At 40.3% G+C, this 17,299-nt stretch overlaps 1 protein-coding gene across 11 annotated transcripts in view; it reads left to right on the top strand.

The window, feature by feature from the left end:
- Window positions 1-17,299, top strand: part of LOC137536102 (cGMP-dependent protein kinase 2-like) — an 843,621-nt gene that overhangs the window by 764,919 nt on the left and 61,403 nt on the right. For all 11 annotated transcript variants that reach the window (XM_068258139.1, XM_068258141.1, XM_068258140.1 and 8 more), the window contains 2 exons: window positions 7,423-7,573; window positions 10,284-10,420. In XM_068258139.1, the coding sequence (XP_068114240.1) occupies window positions 7,423-7,573; window positions 10,284-10,420 (288 nt within the window). The remainder of the gene's footprint in view (window positions 1-7,422; window positions 7,574-10,283; window positions 10,421-17,299) is intronic.

The raw sequence follows: 17,299 nt of genomic DNA, 5'->3' as shown, positions 1-17,299 counted from the left end.
CCCCACCAACAGAGAGCTAAGAGAGGTGGGGGGAGGAATCACTCGTGAGCTGTGTTGTGTGGCCCTGCAGCTTGGCCTTAAAGCTGCAGTGGCCAATTATGAAAAAAACAGCCTGGTCTTTAGTGAAGAGGAAAGGAGCCTAAATCCCTGTGTTGGACAGAGGGAGCGATCTTGACAATACTGTGCAAGTCTGTGTAGTTGTCATCGAAGGGTGCTGCTCTCTTGGGTGCCACTCTAGGTGGTATATAATCTGCAGTAGACAGTGGGATGTGGGGGGATGGGTGGAAAAACAAGGGGTGGGGGAGAGCGCACTCAGGTTGTCATTTAATAAAAATGGCCAGCCGGCCGTGGAATAGTCTCACCTGGATCTGTGGCTGACTGTCCCATATGGGGTGGCCAGCAGAAAGGCTTTGTCCCACTTGGACCGGGGACCAAGTCTTGGCAGAAGTCCTCCCCAACAAGGCGTGAAGACGATAGCCTCCTTCAGAGCTGTAGTAGCAGGCTGCTGTTCTGGTATATTTTCCACCTAGCCTGAGTGCTGTTATGCCACTATAGGCGGCTGCACTGTCAGGCAGTCGTGGGTGGGTTAAGAAATTTGAGTTTCAGCGATTTGCCAGTGCAAGTGTATGCAAGTAGGAAATAGACGGCGGCTGCCGTGTGAATAAAAAGTAAAAACTTTTATTGTAGCTAAGCAACGCGTTTCAGAGGGCTCAACCCTCTTTCATCAGGCTAAAAACACAACCTGAGTGCGCTCTCCCCCACCCCTTGTTTTTCCACCCATCCCCCCACATCCCACTGTCTACTGCAGCCTGGTCTTTAGGGGGTTTTACCACTGTGGTCCTCAAGTGGTTAAGCAAAAGCAACTTTCATTGGATAAGTTCCTTATTAAAGGCCAACACACACAAAAAAGGTTCGGGTGAGCCAACAGATAGCAATTATTCTATGCGTTATAGTGAAAGTCTTTTTTTTTTTTTACATTTTTACTGTATACAGTACAGTACTTTGCATGAAATATTTTTCTATGTAGGTTTTTGGATTGGAATCATCCAATGCTCCTTTAATCCTTATATGGAAATTCACTTTGATATGAGTGCTTTGGATTGCATACATGTTTCTTGAACAAACTATGTTCACAATCCAAGGTTCCACTGTACTTGTACAGTATGTAATAGTAGAAACATTCATCCTGCAGGGGACAATTTACACCCTTGGGCTACATAATGGTATAATTCGAGCAGTACGGTGGCATAAAAGTTAGCACTCTTGCCTTGCAGCACTGGGTTCCTGGTTCAAATCCCAGCCAGGGCACTATCTGCTTAGAGTTTGTGTGTTCTCCCCGTGTCTGCGTGGGTTTCCTCTGGGCACTCTGTTTTCCTCCCACGTCCCAAAAATATACAGATAAATTAATTGGCTTCCCCCTAAATTGGCTAGACTATGATACATGCACTTAACAATGCATACATAGACATATGACCATGGTAAGGATTAGATTGTGAGCCCCTTTCAAAAACAGTTAGTGACAGGACAATATACTCTGTACAGCTCTGCGGAAGATGTCGGTGCTATATAAATACTAAATACTGTAATAATAATTGCTTGAGTAGTAGTCCATACTGAGGTAGTGGATTTGCCTTCAGTCCTGCTGTAAAATATATTATAATGTCTCCAGAGTTCAACATCCTGCATCAGCCTTCTGATAATATGATGTGCTAGTTTAATATTTCTAATCCTTTAATAGCTGAAAAAGGCAGTGAGAGGACACAGAAATGTCTTAGTAATAATTTCTTCTGCTACTGTGATTTTTTGATGCCCTGTGTATAGATTTGTTGGTGATCCACCTAAATTCTGCACTGTAAAAATTAAGCCCATTGTGATTAGTTACTGATTCCCGAAGAACAGAAATAGGCCTTTCCAGCATTACTAAAATAGTTGCAATAATAGGCAGCATCTCCCATGTTTTTCAGAAGAGTACTGGGGTTGCACCAAAGTAACATTTTTAGGAAGTAATCCGTTTTATATATGGTGCAAGGATTAGCTTATTATAGCTGCGGGTAGTGATGATCTTAATTTGCTAATTACGATTATCTGCAATTTTGCCTAATTTTCGTAATTACGATTATCATCAAAATAGAAAAATCCTAATTGCAAAAACATAAGCAAAATTTTGCATAATTACGACTATATGTGTTTTTTTTCAAATTATGATAATGTTCATAATTACGTTTTTTTCAAGATGATTATTATGATTTTCAATAATTCATAATTATGCAAAATTGTATGTATTTACTACAATGTTTCCGTAATCATGAGAAATTCTGATTCATTTTTGCAAATTAGGAAAAATTACGCGAAATGAAAAGAAACACAAAATTATGCACAACATTTTTAATTAACACAAATTACCTTGCAACATTGGCCTCACTTCGCTAAGATTATGCTGGTGATAATAAGGCAAGAGAAAACTTACCCCCACACATCAATCTTGCCTTATTAAGGTGTAGAGATACGTTTTCACATTGAGAGAGTTATCTTATCACTTCAGTCCTTAAAGGGAACCTAAACTGAGAGGGATGTGGATGTTTCCTTTTAAAGTAGATCCGAGATAAACTTTTACTCATTGCATAATTGTGTTCCTTTAATATAGTTTATAGGGCATTCCTCAAGCGAAATACTTTTTTATTTTGTTTTAATACTCTAAATTCCCTATAAGCTAAACAAGCCTCGTCCACAGCTCATTTCGTGCCTTTGCACTGTAGCAAGGGCTTATGGGAGCTCAGTCTGGGCAGGAGGAGGTTACTAGCCATTGATTTCAGAGGCAGAGGGGAGGAGGGAGGAGAGGGGACTGAATTTACACACAGGCAAGCCGATAGCAGCCCTCAGCCTGTGACAATGTGACAAACAGAACATGGCTCCCCTCATTGTATCACAGGAATAAATAATCATAAACTTTTGAAGCTATTTGCAGCTAGATATGCTATGTAAACTATCTATAAGATATATAGACAAGTTACTTGTTATAGTTAGTTTTTCATCTTGGATCCGCTTTAAGCAATACCAGTTGCCTGCCATCCCTGCTGATCTCTTTGGCTGCAGTAATGGCTGAATCATAGACCTGAAACAAGCATGCAGCTAATCCAGTCTGACTTCAGTCAGAGCACCTGATCTGCATGTTTGTTCAGGGGCTGTGGCTGAAAGTAATAAAGACACAGGATCAGCAGGAGAGCCAGGCAACTGGTATTATTTTAAAAGGAAATATCTATATCCTTTTCAGTTTAGGTTCCCTTTACCAGTTTGGCCTATCTGGATGAAATTACTCCTCCAGATAGGCTCTGCTGCTGCCGCTGCATGGTGCGCCCGACCAGGCACGCTCCTGCCGCCCCCTGCTAGTGAATTCCCATTCACCGATCTAATTTCCCCGCACAAAAAACGAAGCTTTCTATTCAGAGAGTGCGGTATTTCTGCCCTCAGGAAACTTCACCTTCTTCTTTTTAGTTCCTGGATGCGAGATCGTTTGCATTCAGGACTGTTTTGACTGTGGCCATCTTGTGGCCAAATAGTAAACTGCACCCACATACATTTTTTATTAAACAATTATATTATTTTACATATAAAATTAGCTGTTTCCCTCCCACACCAAAAATTACCCAAATACATTTTTTATAAAAAAAATAAATAAAAAAAATACAATAAAAAAAAAAAACAACATAAATAGTTACCCAAGGGTCTGAACTTGAAAATAGCGTATATTAATTTCAAACTATAGTGGCCAAAAACTCAGAAATAATGAATTTTTTTCATTTCTTTCTTAATCTTCCTGTTAAAATGGATTTAGAAAAAAATAATTCTTAGCAAAATGTACTACCCAAAAAAAGCCTAATTAGTGGCGGAAAAAACAAGATACAGCTCAATTAATTGTGAGAAGTAGCAAATAAAGTTATTGGTGAATGAATGGGAGGTGAACGTTGCTCGGATGCACAAGGTTTTCGACACTGTGGTGCTGAACCGGTTAAGTTATCTCCTCTGTAGTTATTTTCACATGCAGTTAATTAACAGCCTGTCTTTGACTTTAGAATTCTGTAGTTATTTTAAGGACTGAAAATAACTTAAAGTTTAGGTTTGCCTGAGGTAAATTGTTTAGTGAATACTACATGCCTTATCACCATGGTGATAACACTAGAAACAGCTCAGAAACGTTATTAAAGACAGGAGATGAGCGAAGTTAATTGAGGCCAATATGAATTACATCAAAATTCATCGCAATTTTTCCAAAGTTCACAAATTACGATCTTGCTTCCTAATTGCAAATTACAATGTGAAATTACCCAAATGTAAAATTTTGGCTCATCACTATCTGAGTGCTGTCAGAGTAAGAATCAACAGGGCGAGAGACAGCTACAGTACTATTAGTAAACACTTCCCTTTCAGTGTACAGTAGTGGATGCATATGCTTGGATTCACTTTAGAGTCCCTATAAGCTTGTTTTGCAGCCGTAGTACTTGTGTGCCTTCCAGTCATTGGGTAGATCGTAAACTCCTTTGCGTATCAAAGTATTCTACTGTCAAATGTGAGGCCATGTGCAGGTGACGGCTGGGTGCTATTGGTTCAAATAACAAGACAATGATCCCAAGCACACCAGCTTAATCTACAGCAGAATGGATAAAAAATTGAAGCATCATTTATAATGACATTAAATTAGAAAAAGACATGTGAAACACTGATCTTTGTTTATGGCATAGAAAAATATGTCTGTTGTAGTTCACTGGTCTGTGCACATTTTCCTGGTGTGTCTTACCCTATTATGTGGAGACAGTTGATGAGTCCCAGGATTCATTCCACGTCTGCCAGCTTTATTTGTTTCATGTGAACAGAATGCAGGGCGTGGAATGGTAGAAGTCCGGACAAACACAGTTAGCTGGAGATTTGATATGGTTTTGCATTATTCTTAATGAACATGAGCTCGGATTGTTAAATTCTATGCACAGAGAGGAAAGCTTCTTAGAACTGCTTTTGTCTTTACTACATACTTTTGATTGGGGGCAAGAGAGGCTTAATAAGTTGCTGCCAGGAGCCTGTTGTGAATTGCATAGCTAGTAACAGCTGCTTTGTGCTTTGCTCTCTGAGATAATAACTCTGCATATATGTAGTGTGCATGTAAAGGACTCCCTTGGAGCTGTAATATGAAGACATTTATATTCTTGTCATGGGCTGTGCTTCTGTTCACATCGAGCCCATTTTCTATTGGAATTTTCACTCTGTTTTACCCAGGGGAATTGTGTTTAGCATCTCCCAGAGAGCAGAAGAGTTCTTCAAGACATATTCATCGAGGGGGCTCATGTGTCTTGAGGATCTTCAAGGTGGTCACATGATCATTTAAAAAGTCACTTTTAGCAATCTAATAATTTCCAATTAGCTCCCTGTGGATGCTATACACAGCAGAAAACTTAAGAAAATTCTAATTCCGATGCAGTCTTTTATGCTGCAGCCAATTTCAGAAATGCAGCTGAGCTATGACTGACTGTGCTAGTCTCTTTAAGGGTACATAGCAGGCAAATATACCAGTGCCACCCCACTACACTAGCATTATTTGGGTACCACTGATAGGTAGATCTCTCATTGGATAGTATAAGAAGAGAGTTATTTGCTGTCTTCTTGGATTGCTCACTGCTGTAAACATATTTGTAAAATTTCTGATTGTGATAATCGTTCTTTCTTACAGTAGTAATTTGTTTTATTTGAACTGTGTAAGCTTGAAGGAGGATGGACCCGGAGATTCCAAGGACCCAAAAAATATTCATATACATGGATATTTTGCAATCTTTAAGGATGACACACATTGAGCTTGTGTAGTAAGAGCTTTTAGCTACATGGGGTTTTATCAGCCCTCATAAGTTATCAGTGAGAGATACAATTCAACTGTTCATTTAGAAGCCTGAATTCTTAACCCTTACAATGAGGAAAAAAAGAAAAAGGGAACACAGCCTAGTTCTAAGTAAAATGGAGACTTTACATACACGTTTATATTTATCATGTTACATGTTACTATAGGTAGCCTTTAATAACATTATGCTCTCTGTACGGCCTTCCTGACTATTTATTTTTAGTTCAGAATGACTTTAACAAGAAAATATCATTGTGACGTGATGCGAGGTTCGGTTTTAGTCACCCTATATTTGACATCTGCAGGAATCAAGAACTGTTGATAATTAGAGTTGTGTGGACTCAGTGGAGGAGAAACAGGGCATACATTACACTGTGTGATGATCAGGATAGTTAATACATTTGCCTTGAGCTTCCCTAATGGCCCGGACAAATTCCTGCTGCCTTATACAAATGCTTCAAGGCATGCTGACACCTACACATTGCTTAATAAATGACTGTTTGCCGCTATAACATGAAACCTTATAATAAGTAATGTGTTACTTGATGAGATAAACATGGGTTTGTAAAGTTTTATTCCTTCTTAGAACTAGCCTGTGTTTTTTTTTTCTCACTGTGAGAGTGAAGAAGGCAGCATGAAAAAAAAGGTGCCGGCTGAGGGTGGACGAAAAGGGAGCCGCCATAGACTCGTGCAATTATGCAAAAACAATGCAATTATCATTAATACGGCGAAAAAAAAGCAGAAAAAAGGGCACCGCAATAAATATCATTAACAACATTTAAGTTTTTGAAGTATATTATCATTTTAGATGCTTGCAACGTTAAAGTTTTTATCATATTATTTTGTGTGTATGTACAGATTTTACGTTTCTATATGTAAAAGGGAGTTTCTGCAGAGGGAGTGGTTAGGGTTAGGCACCACCAGAGGGGTGGTTAGGGTTAGGCATCATGGGGAGGTGGTTAGGGTTAGGCGCCTCCAGGGGAGTGGTTAGTTTCAGGCACCACCAGGGGAGGGTTCTGTGTGAGAGTAGGGTTGGGTTAAGCTGTATTGTTGAATTACATAACGATTTAATATCGTTAATATCTTTTCGTTATTACTTCCCATCTGTTTTTACAACGATATTTATCGTTAACCAAGTTTGACAACAATGTTTATCATTATCAGATTTTGTTATCCACCGGCGCCATTTCATTATCCAACTGGGTCCTTTCTTTCATGGCGCCCTTTTTTCATGCACACGTTAAGAATATAGGCAGGTAAATTAGGGTCTCTGTGAGCTCCGACATATTTGGAATTAGGCCATTCTGCTCAAAACGTAAATATATATATATATATATATATATATATATATATATATATATATATATTTAAAATCTTTAGCTCAAGTTCTGTTTTTATCTTCTGTCTTAAATATGATGTCACACATTACTTGTAGTGAAATGCTATATGTAGCAATTTACTTTTATCTTGAGAGAGAATTGAATGTGCTACCTTGTCCTATGAAAATAAACGATTCTTGTTGGTAATAGCATTTTGTCTTGCAGGAAAAAGAGTCTCCATCATTCAGTTTCCCGAGATAACTCTGAGGTCAACCAGCTGAGAGAGCTGGTATCCAGGTTCTCCAGCACCTCACCTTTCCGTTACTTGGATGTCATCACTACCCTCGGGACTGGAGGATTTGGACGTGTGGAGTTGGTAAGACTGTGTATTGTTATCTAGATTTGCAGGTGCATATTTTTAACTAACAGGCAAATAAATCAGAATTGCAGCATTCCATGTGCATTTTCCTTGTGAAATTATTAATAGCTTTGTCCTTGTTTCTCCACTGGCCAATAAATCAGGCAATGCAATGAAGACATGAATTTGATCATATCTAACTATAATGTAGCAGAGAATACTTAAGAAGTGTTCGTTCAAGAGATTGTTGCTTAGCTACTTTTTATAAACCTGCCTATATTTGAATGCATCTCTAAATAAGGATGAAAAGGCCTCTCTGTTTCTGCCATTATTGTAAGAAAGATCTCTGAACTTGTGATTTTTTAATTATATGCAACAACAGAGGCACAATGAAAGAATTTCCTACTTTCGTACTACAAGTGGCGATTGGTCATAGGACTTTAAGATATGTTGGGATCAGGGCCGGCGCTGCCATTAAGGCAAAGGGGCAAATTGCACCAGGGCCTCCAACTTCTGCAGGGGCCCCATGACCCTGCCAAGTAGTCTCCCCCCACTGCTCCACTGGGCCCCTGCACATGTAGCTGCTTCCATCTTTATTACTTACTTGACCTGGAGCTGCTCCATCCATGCTGTCTTCAGCCACGCTGTCTGCCTCTTCTCCACCTGACGCATGCTATGTGTAACCTGTGCAGGGTTACGATGCTTTCATGGAGGGAGGGGGGTAAGGGCGCCCCCCAGCACAAATTTTCCCTGGGGCACCTTAAGCAGGTCCTGTTTGGGATATTTCTCAACTTTAACACCTAACCAAGTACCTTTTTTGACTCTCAGGGGTGGAGCTTATTGTCATGGTTTTGTTGTTTTAAGGACCACTATCATGACAATCTGTAAGTTTGTTAACACATACATATAAGATGTATATTTCTCTCTGAATAAAATACACTACAAATTACTTTTTTCCTATGTTGATTTCTCTTTCAATGAGAACCAAAACGTTGACAGATCTGACAGGTTTTGGACTTGTCCATCTGCTCATTGGGGTTCTCAACACTTCTTATATTATTTACACCAGTCCCCGGAAAACATCTTTACAAAAATGTCAGTCAGCCTGCCTTACTCATTTGAACACTCTTATGGCAGTTGGTCTGAGTATCTGCCATTCAAAAGAGCTTTTGAAAATAAAGAAAACCCTGAGAATCCTCCATGAGGAGATTAGTCTAAAACCTGTCAGATTTTTACTACCTTCTATAAATGTCAGTGACATAGGAAAAATAAGTTTATAGTGAGTTTTATTCTGAATCAAATGTACATTTATAAACACAAATTTTACATTTTACAAGTTTTGATAGTGGACTATGATTGAGAAGCATGTATGACCTGTGTTCTGACAGTTTATGTGGATCTGGATGACAATTTTCATCCCAGCATTCATGGCCATTTCTGGGCACAGGCCAGGCAGCCTAAGATCAGAGGTACATTCTAGTGTACTCCCAATATTAGTGAAATTGTAATTTAGGCAGTGCCCAACACAGTATATGTTAGGTTTTGCAGTGCCCCTGTGATGTTTTGCAGTTTTCCAATGCCACCTGCTGTGTAGTCCTTGGGTGACAGTTTTTGGGCCAGGTACACCAAATGGGTTAAAAATGGCTCTGTCAGTGCCATAGAATACTTCATATCTGTTTGTAGTGGTGTCTATAGAAGCTTTTTGAGAACCTGTATGTGTCCAGAAATTTTAGAACGATTTCTTATGTTTGAGCTAGGCAGAGGACCAGTTGGGGTAGGGTTAGCGACTCAGGGCTCTTTCACACTAAGAGCTGTTCCGTCCGTTTTGATGAAACGCACCTAGGATGCGGTTAGAAAGGTAACAGGAAAGTCTATTGACTTTCATATTACCTTTCACATTACACAAAGCATTCCAGAGCATTGAATTGTAACGCATCTGGGAGCTTTTAATCATCTGCGTTTTCCCACTGGGTGAATTAGAACTAGCGCTGCTGATATGCACTGAACCGCAACTTCCCAACGTCATGCTGTAATTCATAATGCGTGCACAAAATCGGGGTCATTCATGCGTTAGCTAGTGTGAAAGAGCAAGTAGCAATAGGCTAGGAAGAGAGATGTCAGTCAGAGGCAGAGGAAATCAGGATATTGCTTCAGGTTATCAGTCTCATCCTGATATCATACACCCTGGATTCCTAAATGCAGTCTGGACTCACAATATTGATATTAAATGTTAAGGTCTAAAGCTACGTTCCCACTAAAAGATAGATGGTTTTAATCACTCGGCAAAACGATCGTTTCTCGATCCATCTTTTATGATTTCTATGCAACATGATGTGAACGATGTAATGTGTTGACAGGTTATACGGAAAACATTCTGATCATTAAATCAGGCAAATGTGGGACAAGCGCTGCAGGCTTTGCAGACACATTGTTTATTAATCGTTCATAGCTCTGTACACACTTCTGAATATAATCGTTCACCTGCCAATGTGATTTGTCATGACAGTTGTTCGAAATGCACAGGAATCATCGTAGATAGTTTCTCTAAACACATTGTTTACTAAATGTTTGCCCACCAATATCGGGACAATCTGCCATTCATCCTTTGTTCTTGCTCGTTTTTTAACCCCATGGGTATGAGGCTTTATCGAACGATCTGTGACTGTTGATTAGCTACCTGATTAGTTTTTGGTACAAAACATGTAAACTGTGTGTGATGTATTTTTAGGTAAAATTGAAGGATGAAGATATGACTTTTGCACTGAAGTGCATTAAGAAGAAGCATATAGTAGACACACACCAACAAGAACATGTCTACTGGGAGAAGAACATACTGCAGCAGATAAACTGCCCTTTTATCATCAGGTAGTGTACTTCTCCTGCCACAGTTAGGTATTAGACCTTGACTCTTCTGTGTTCCACTGTGAAGATTTTTAATGTAAGTGTGCGTATTACTGGTTTGACATGAAACATCTAAAAAGTCTATTGTTCCTTATAACTTGATGGCCATTTTCGACTATTTCAATGACCTGTGTGCTAGGGTACAGCTCAGCCTGAAGATTAGTGCAATTCTCTATATACAGAAGCTAACTTAAGTCCAAGCCTAGAAAATGATCACCTCTGCTAGTAGGTCTGGCATGTAGTGTTTATTTGAGTGTTTACCTAATAATCTTATGTGCACAAGCCACAATACATGCTGTTCTCCAACTGAGCTATCAATGGCAACAACTTAAAAAATATTTAATTGAGTGAAGTTGACTATGAACATCACTACGAGTGTTTATAGTCAACTGCTACTGCTAGTTTGTATGTATTTATTTTCCTTTGGTGGAAATTGACACACCATTTTAGTGAATATGTATTATATAAATGTTAGCTGTTTAAGGTGCATGGCAGGTGGGCACACTCTGTGTCATGGTACCTTGAAACCCAAGCTCCTCTAATATGCAAATGGAATCTTCCTGAAGGTAAAGTTGAGTGTTTTTCCCCTCTCATCTCCCAAACCTCATTATTGACCAATGAGGCTATTCATCATGGCACCAAAAGAGCCAACATTCCATTAAGAAGTTGGAGTTTGGAAGTTAGAGAACTCCTGTTTTCTGTTTTTCTGCAGTCATTAGAATATGAAAGCACACTCTCTTTTAATCCTAAGGTATTGCATATGAGGATATAGCAGGTTGTAATATTATTTAATCTATATACAAATGATCCGCACACCAAATAGTAATTGCTCAAAGATTAAATTGTATTAGAAAAATAAAGCACAAGAAAATCACAAGCATATGAGGCTGGTATAGCCTGTTAACATAAACAGCTTTTAACACAATGGTTATACACAATACATAGAGATTACAACAGGTTCACAAAAGCAACAGATATAATGTTTATGCTGAGTCCATAAATTGAGGCAATGATACAAACTAGATGTGTCTAAAGGACCAGCAATAGCAACACATTCCAAGTGGAACCTCGCTCATAAGTCCAAAAACCCTGACAGCGCTGTTTCGTATACCTTTATCAAAGGGTTCTGGATATCAGGATCAGCCTGATCCTGATATCCAGAACCCTTTGATAAAGGTATACGAAACAGCGCTGTCAGGGTTTTTGGACTTATGAGCGAGGTTCCACTTGGAATGTGTTGCTATTGCTGGTCCTTTAGACACATCTAGTTTGCATCATTGCCTCAATTTATGGACTCAGCATAAACATTATATCTGTTGCTTTTGTGAACCTGTTGTAATCTCTATGTATTGTGTATAACCATTGTGTTAAAAGCTGTTGATGTTAACAGGCTATACCAGCCTCATATGCTTGTGATATCCAGGAGCTGGGAAAAAAGGGCGCATGCCGCTAGTGGACAAAAAGGGCGCCGCCATTCACTCCCATAATAAATAGCGTTTAATGGGCGCCGAGTAGGAAAAAAGGGCGCCGGAGCTAAATAAAGTTTATAAACGGCGCCAGGAGCTAAATAAAGTTTACAAACGGCGCCCGGCGATGTTTAATGATTTATAACTGAACTTGTGGTGATTTACGTTTATAAAATGCACCCGTGCCGAATAACGTTTATGAAAATACTAAACATATTTATCTTATTTAAATAATTAAAACATTATTTAAAGTTTTATCCCTTACTGTTTGTAAAACATTATTATTCACAAAATAAAGCGATCAGTACGTAACATAAATTGCAAAATATTTTTTGAATCCACAATTAGTAAAACATTATTATCCACATAATAAAGGGGGGTCTTAGGTTTAGGCACCAACAGGGGGGTCTTAGGTTTAGGCACCAATAGGGGGGTCTAGGGGTTAGGGGTAGGTACAGGGAGGGGTACTTAGGCAACAACAGGGGGGGTCTTAGGTTTAGGCACCAACAGGGGGGTCTTAGGTTTAGGCACCAACAGGGGGGTCTTAGGTTTAGGCATTAACAGGGGGGTCTTAGGTTTAGGCACCAACAGGGGGGTCTTAGGTTTAGGCACCAAGAGGGGGGTCTAGGGGTTAGGGGTAGGTACAGGGAGGGTTACTTAGGCACCAACAGGGGGGGGTCTTAGGTTTAGGCACCAATAGGGGGGTCTAGGGGTTAGGGGTAGGTACAGGGAGGGGTACTTAGGCAACAACAGGGGGGGTCTTAGGTTTAGGCACCAACAGGGGGGTCTTAGGTTTAGGCACCAACAGGGGGGTCTTAGGTTTAGGCACCAACAGGGGGGTCTTAGGTTTAGGCACCAACAGGGGGGTCTTAGGTTTAGGCACCAACAGGGCGGTCTTAGGTTTAAGCACCAATAGGGGGGTCTTAGGTTTAGGCACCAACAGGGGAGTCTAGGGGTTAGGGATAGGTACAGGTAGGGTTCTGTGTAAGAGTAGGCTTAGGTATAGTTTTAGTAAAATTTTAGTAATAATTACTAATGTATTACAACACTTATTACGAACGTAGTTATATTTATATCATCTTTATAAACAATATTTTCAGATTTTATTATAAGAACAAACCATAAATGACGGTTATTCACAATAATATACAATTAAACATATATTATTGGTTTTTTTATAAACGTAATTATAAGTTTAACTTTTGAAACAGGGAAGATTAACGTTTTCACAATTTCCGATTTCATAAACATTATTTAATGATTTATAATTTTGTTAAACATTATTTGTAAACGAAATATAGCACACTATATTTATAAACCCTATTAATGATTAATTATTATTTAGAGTTTACACCCCGCGCCCTTTTTGTCCAGGCGCCCTTTTTGTACGTACGCTGATTTTCTTGTGCTTTATTTTTCTAATACAATTTAATCTTTGAGCAATTACTATTTGGTGTGCGGATCATTTGTATATAGATTTAGTAACTTATGGCTGTGGTCCAATCCACGATCCAGCACCCATGTTAGCTTTATAAAAGTTTATTGCTATTTATGCAAATTTGTGCATCAGGTGTGCATACCTTTCTTTGATTAAATGTAATATTATTTAAAACTAACCTTAGGTGTAAAATAAGGCACAAGAGATTCCACTGTGTCATTATATACTTTAAAAATTGAAGCCAAGTGTGAAAAACTAAGTACACCCCATTATTCAAAAGCTTGTAGAACCACCTTTAGCAGCAATAACTTGAAGTAATCATTTTCTGTACTAATGTATCAATTTCTCACATCTTTTGCCAACTCTTCTTCAGTTCATTGAGGCTTGCGGGTATTCATCTATGCACAACTCTCTTAATGTGTACCTGAGACAGATGGATAAAAGTATTTTTATTTACCTTGGGCTTCTTCCACGACCTGTAGTCCATCAGCTTCCTCAATCTCTTCCTGATCCCCTCTGTTGTCAGCTTCGTTAAGTCCGCAACTCGGCTCAGTTGCAGTCCCCGCCGTGTGCACCATCTAGTTGTGCTCCTACGTCTGGAGCATTCTGAGCATGGGCAGTTCGCTAAGACTGTAACTGCACTTGTAGCAAAACAAAGTAGACAGACCGGGCACTGTCCTGTATTTGAGATACACATTTGAGACACGTTTGCTGCAAGACGCCTGATGCAGGTTTGATGTGTCATACCGAATGATCTGTATATTTATTTGGCTGCAAGTTTGGCAATAAATGCTGGATACAGGACAGTGCCCGGTCTGTCTACTTTGTTTTGCTGCAACTTTTTTAATTGTGTGAATAATACCGTGAGCACGTCGCTGTGCATATCCAGCCACAGCCTACAGTGATCTTGCGAGGTGTTTCCTATATGTTTGCTTTAAGTGTGATGCAACCCCTCTAACTGCCGAGTGCCCAGCTTAGCTCTTCATTTTACACTGTAACTGCACTTGTGCAGAATGCCCCAGGCCATGGAAGTGTGATGGAGGAGGTGCAACGCCAGGAAAAGCAAATGCACAGTGGCCCCCAACCCATCTGGATTGCAGTCTTCAAAGTAGCACAACAGAGAGGATCAGAAGAACATCTAGGGAACCGACAGACTACCAGGGGCTGGAGGAAGCCCCAGATAAGTAAAAATCCTTTTTCTTCCATTTCAGCCACAACATTTTGATTGGGTTGAGGTCTGGACTTTGACTGGGTCTTTGCAAGACCTTGAAGGACAACCTAACTGAGCGGTATAGGGAGGTTGCCATATTTATTTCCTTTTAAGCAATACCAGTTTCCTGGCAGCCCTGCTTTTCTATTTGGTTGTGGTAGTGTCTGAATAACATGTACTTAATGTGTAGTCCTTGGTTGAATTGGTTGTGTCTAAGTTGAAGTGAAGCATGGCCTATAACAATGGAATATCGCAATATGTCAGCCTATACATATCCCCAAAATAACAGGCAGGTTGTTCCCCCAAAGATTTAACCAGACAGCAGAATGTCCCCCACATAAAAACTAGAATGTGTATGGAGAACACCAAGGATGCTTCAGAGCAGCACCCCCAGTAAGAGGGGCCCATGGCACATGCCATACCTGCACCCCTGTAGATACGCCTCTGCTCATTCATCCTTTTGCTACACAAAATCTAGAACTGGAAGAGGGTGTCCTTTTTCCCTCATTACTGCATATCTTGCACTACATTGGCTTTAGCTAATTAAAATGTATAGTCAGACTTTAATCAATATATATAACATATTACAGTGGTACAAATTATTCTTAAATGATTATTATCTCCCTGTGTTTCCTCGAGTAAGAAATTCAGAACATGTCATTGTTCCTAGAGGCAAATGTTTCCTGTACTCATATTTGAATTATTCTGTAAACACACATTCATCACACTCTACACCACCTGTTCATATCTGTAATATTATGAAAATAGAAGAAGTTGTTTATTAGAGTTACGTAAAAAAAAATGGCAGAATGGTTGCCCTCAACTTAATTAAGCATTGAGTTCAAGGAGTCTCAGAGAACAAATTAATGTTGACATTAACTGATGATTATTAATTAACACTGATATCACACTAATTTAGAGCTTTAGTCATGGTGCTGATTCCAGCATATAAGGCAACCAATGTAAAACAATTATTACTATCACCTGAAAAAGATAAATATTTTAATGACAACCCTGTACCTACATTAAACTTTCTATGAAATAAAAAAATACTGCTGAGATCAGTGGCAGTGCTTCCACAGGGGCATATTGGGAATTTGCCCAAGGCCCCCGAGCTAGTTGCTGCCCATTCCCCACCCCATCCCCCCTCTCCCCCTTAGGCCTCTTTTCCACTAGCAGCTGAAGGTGGTGAATTCACTGCCTTTCAGCTGCTCCCATGCACTGGTCAGTTGCTTGCTAGTGCCCATCCATGTAGTTGTATCTGTACACAGTGGTTGCCGTGCTCAGACGCAACATGAGACATTTTTTCACCACCTGGTAATGCCATCACGTGTCAAACGTTATATGTGCGGTGTTACAGAATGCTGCCATTCGGCTGCATGTAATTGAAACCGAATGGTACTTGTGACCGGCAGCTGGGTGGCTAGCTCACCCAGCTGCCGGTGCCGGTGCAGCTTGCTTGACAAAGGAGCAGTTCAGCCATCCATTGAAAAGAGGCCTTGGTTATCCCTGAGGCTGCTGCTGAGCATTAGGCAGCAGAGCGACTCACCTGTCCCGTGTCTGCGTGTTCCATCTTCATCCCCGCTGGCCACATCTTCTCAGTGATCTGACAGCATCCTACATGTGGTCCGGGTAGGTAGTAATGTGCATGGTGCTAATAGAGTAACCGCTGGTGCTCCCCTGGCATTAGGACCTGCAAAATTGCCTTGTGTTGCCTTGCTGCAATTTCATGCATCCGCCCCAGTGAGAGCAATCACACACATGCAGTTCCCTTTACTTTCATGTAAGAACCTTGCTAGCTTGGTAAAACAACAATGTAAACTGTAAAAGACCTCTGGTGCAGCTCCATTGTGACACCCAGGGACACAATGATTAGAGAAGCCTACTCCATTGAGCTATTGCTAATTCCTTTAGTGCTGAATGGAGATGTAATTATGTAATTAATTCACTTGGCCCTATAGCTAAACGCCAATTCCCCAATCCTTTCCATGGATGTTACTCACTCACACTATGCATCCTGTTACATAGCCCTTAGAGATGCACTAAATTTCCCACTAAATTGCTACTAATTACTAGTACTAGATATATTAAATTACACAGCCAAGCTTCACTCAAGCAATGCATGCATGCTACAGGGGACCAAACTGTGCTTCTCCCTTCTTCCCCTGAATGGCTTCCACTCAGGACCCCACTATGCACCACAGTACCTCATTCACATATTCCCATTAGGGCCAACTTTCAATATGATTCTTCCCACTCTCCTACCACAGGACCCCTCACACTATATGCATCTTCTCCGTGGTCCCATTTACACTAGGATTTTTCCCTTCTCTCCCTCTCTTACCCCACCCCAAGGACTCACTTATCATGTGTCCTGCTAGGACCACACCTGCACTTTGTTTCCATATACGCTTCCAGCTAGGACAACACTATGTTTTCCTGAGGTTGAGGAACCAATCTTCATTTGCCATGGGCTGTACAGCTGCTGGGGACCTTGCTCATTCTTCCTTCCACCTTACTCCTATTTTGCCCCATCTGCCCTTGAAATAACCCTAGTGTTAATTACTAGAGCTCCTCTTCCCCATCTCAATGGTCTCCCTATTGTGACAGATCACCTGGGTTAGCTGTCACTATGGGGGGCCTGGCAGGGTTGTGGGTGTGATGCAGAGCTAACCCAAGGTTTGCAAAGGAGTCAGGACAGAGATGACAAGGAGACAATGCAACTGTAC

The sequence above is a fragment of the Hyperolius riggenbachi genome, chromosome 10 (assembly GCF_040937935.1).
Source record: "Hyperolius riggenbachi isolate aHypRig1 chromosome 10, aHypRig1.pri, whole genome shotgun sequence".
Classification (NCBI taxonomy): domain Eukaryota; kingdom Metazoa; phylum Chordata; class Amphibia; order Anura; family Hyperoliidae; genus Hyperolius; species Hyperolius riggenbachi.
Note: the sequence above shows the minus strand (reverse complement) of the source record. Positions and strands in the feature narration are given on the sequence as shown.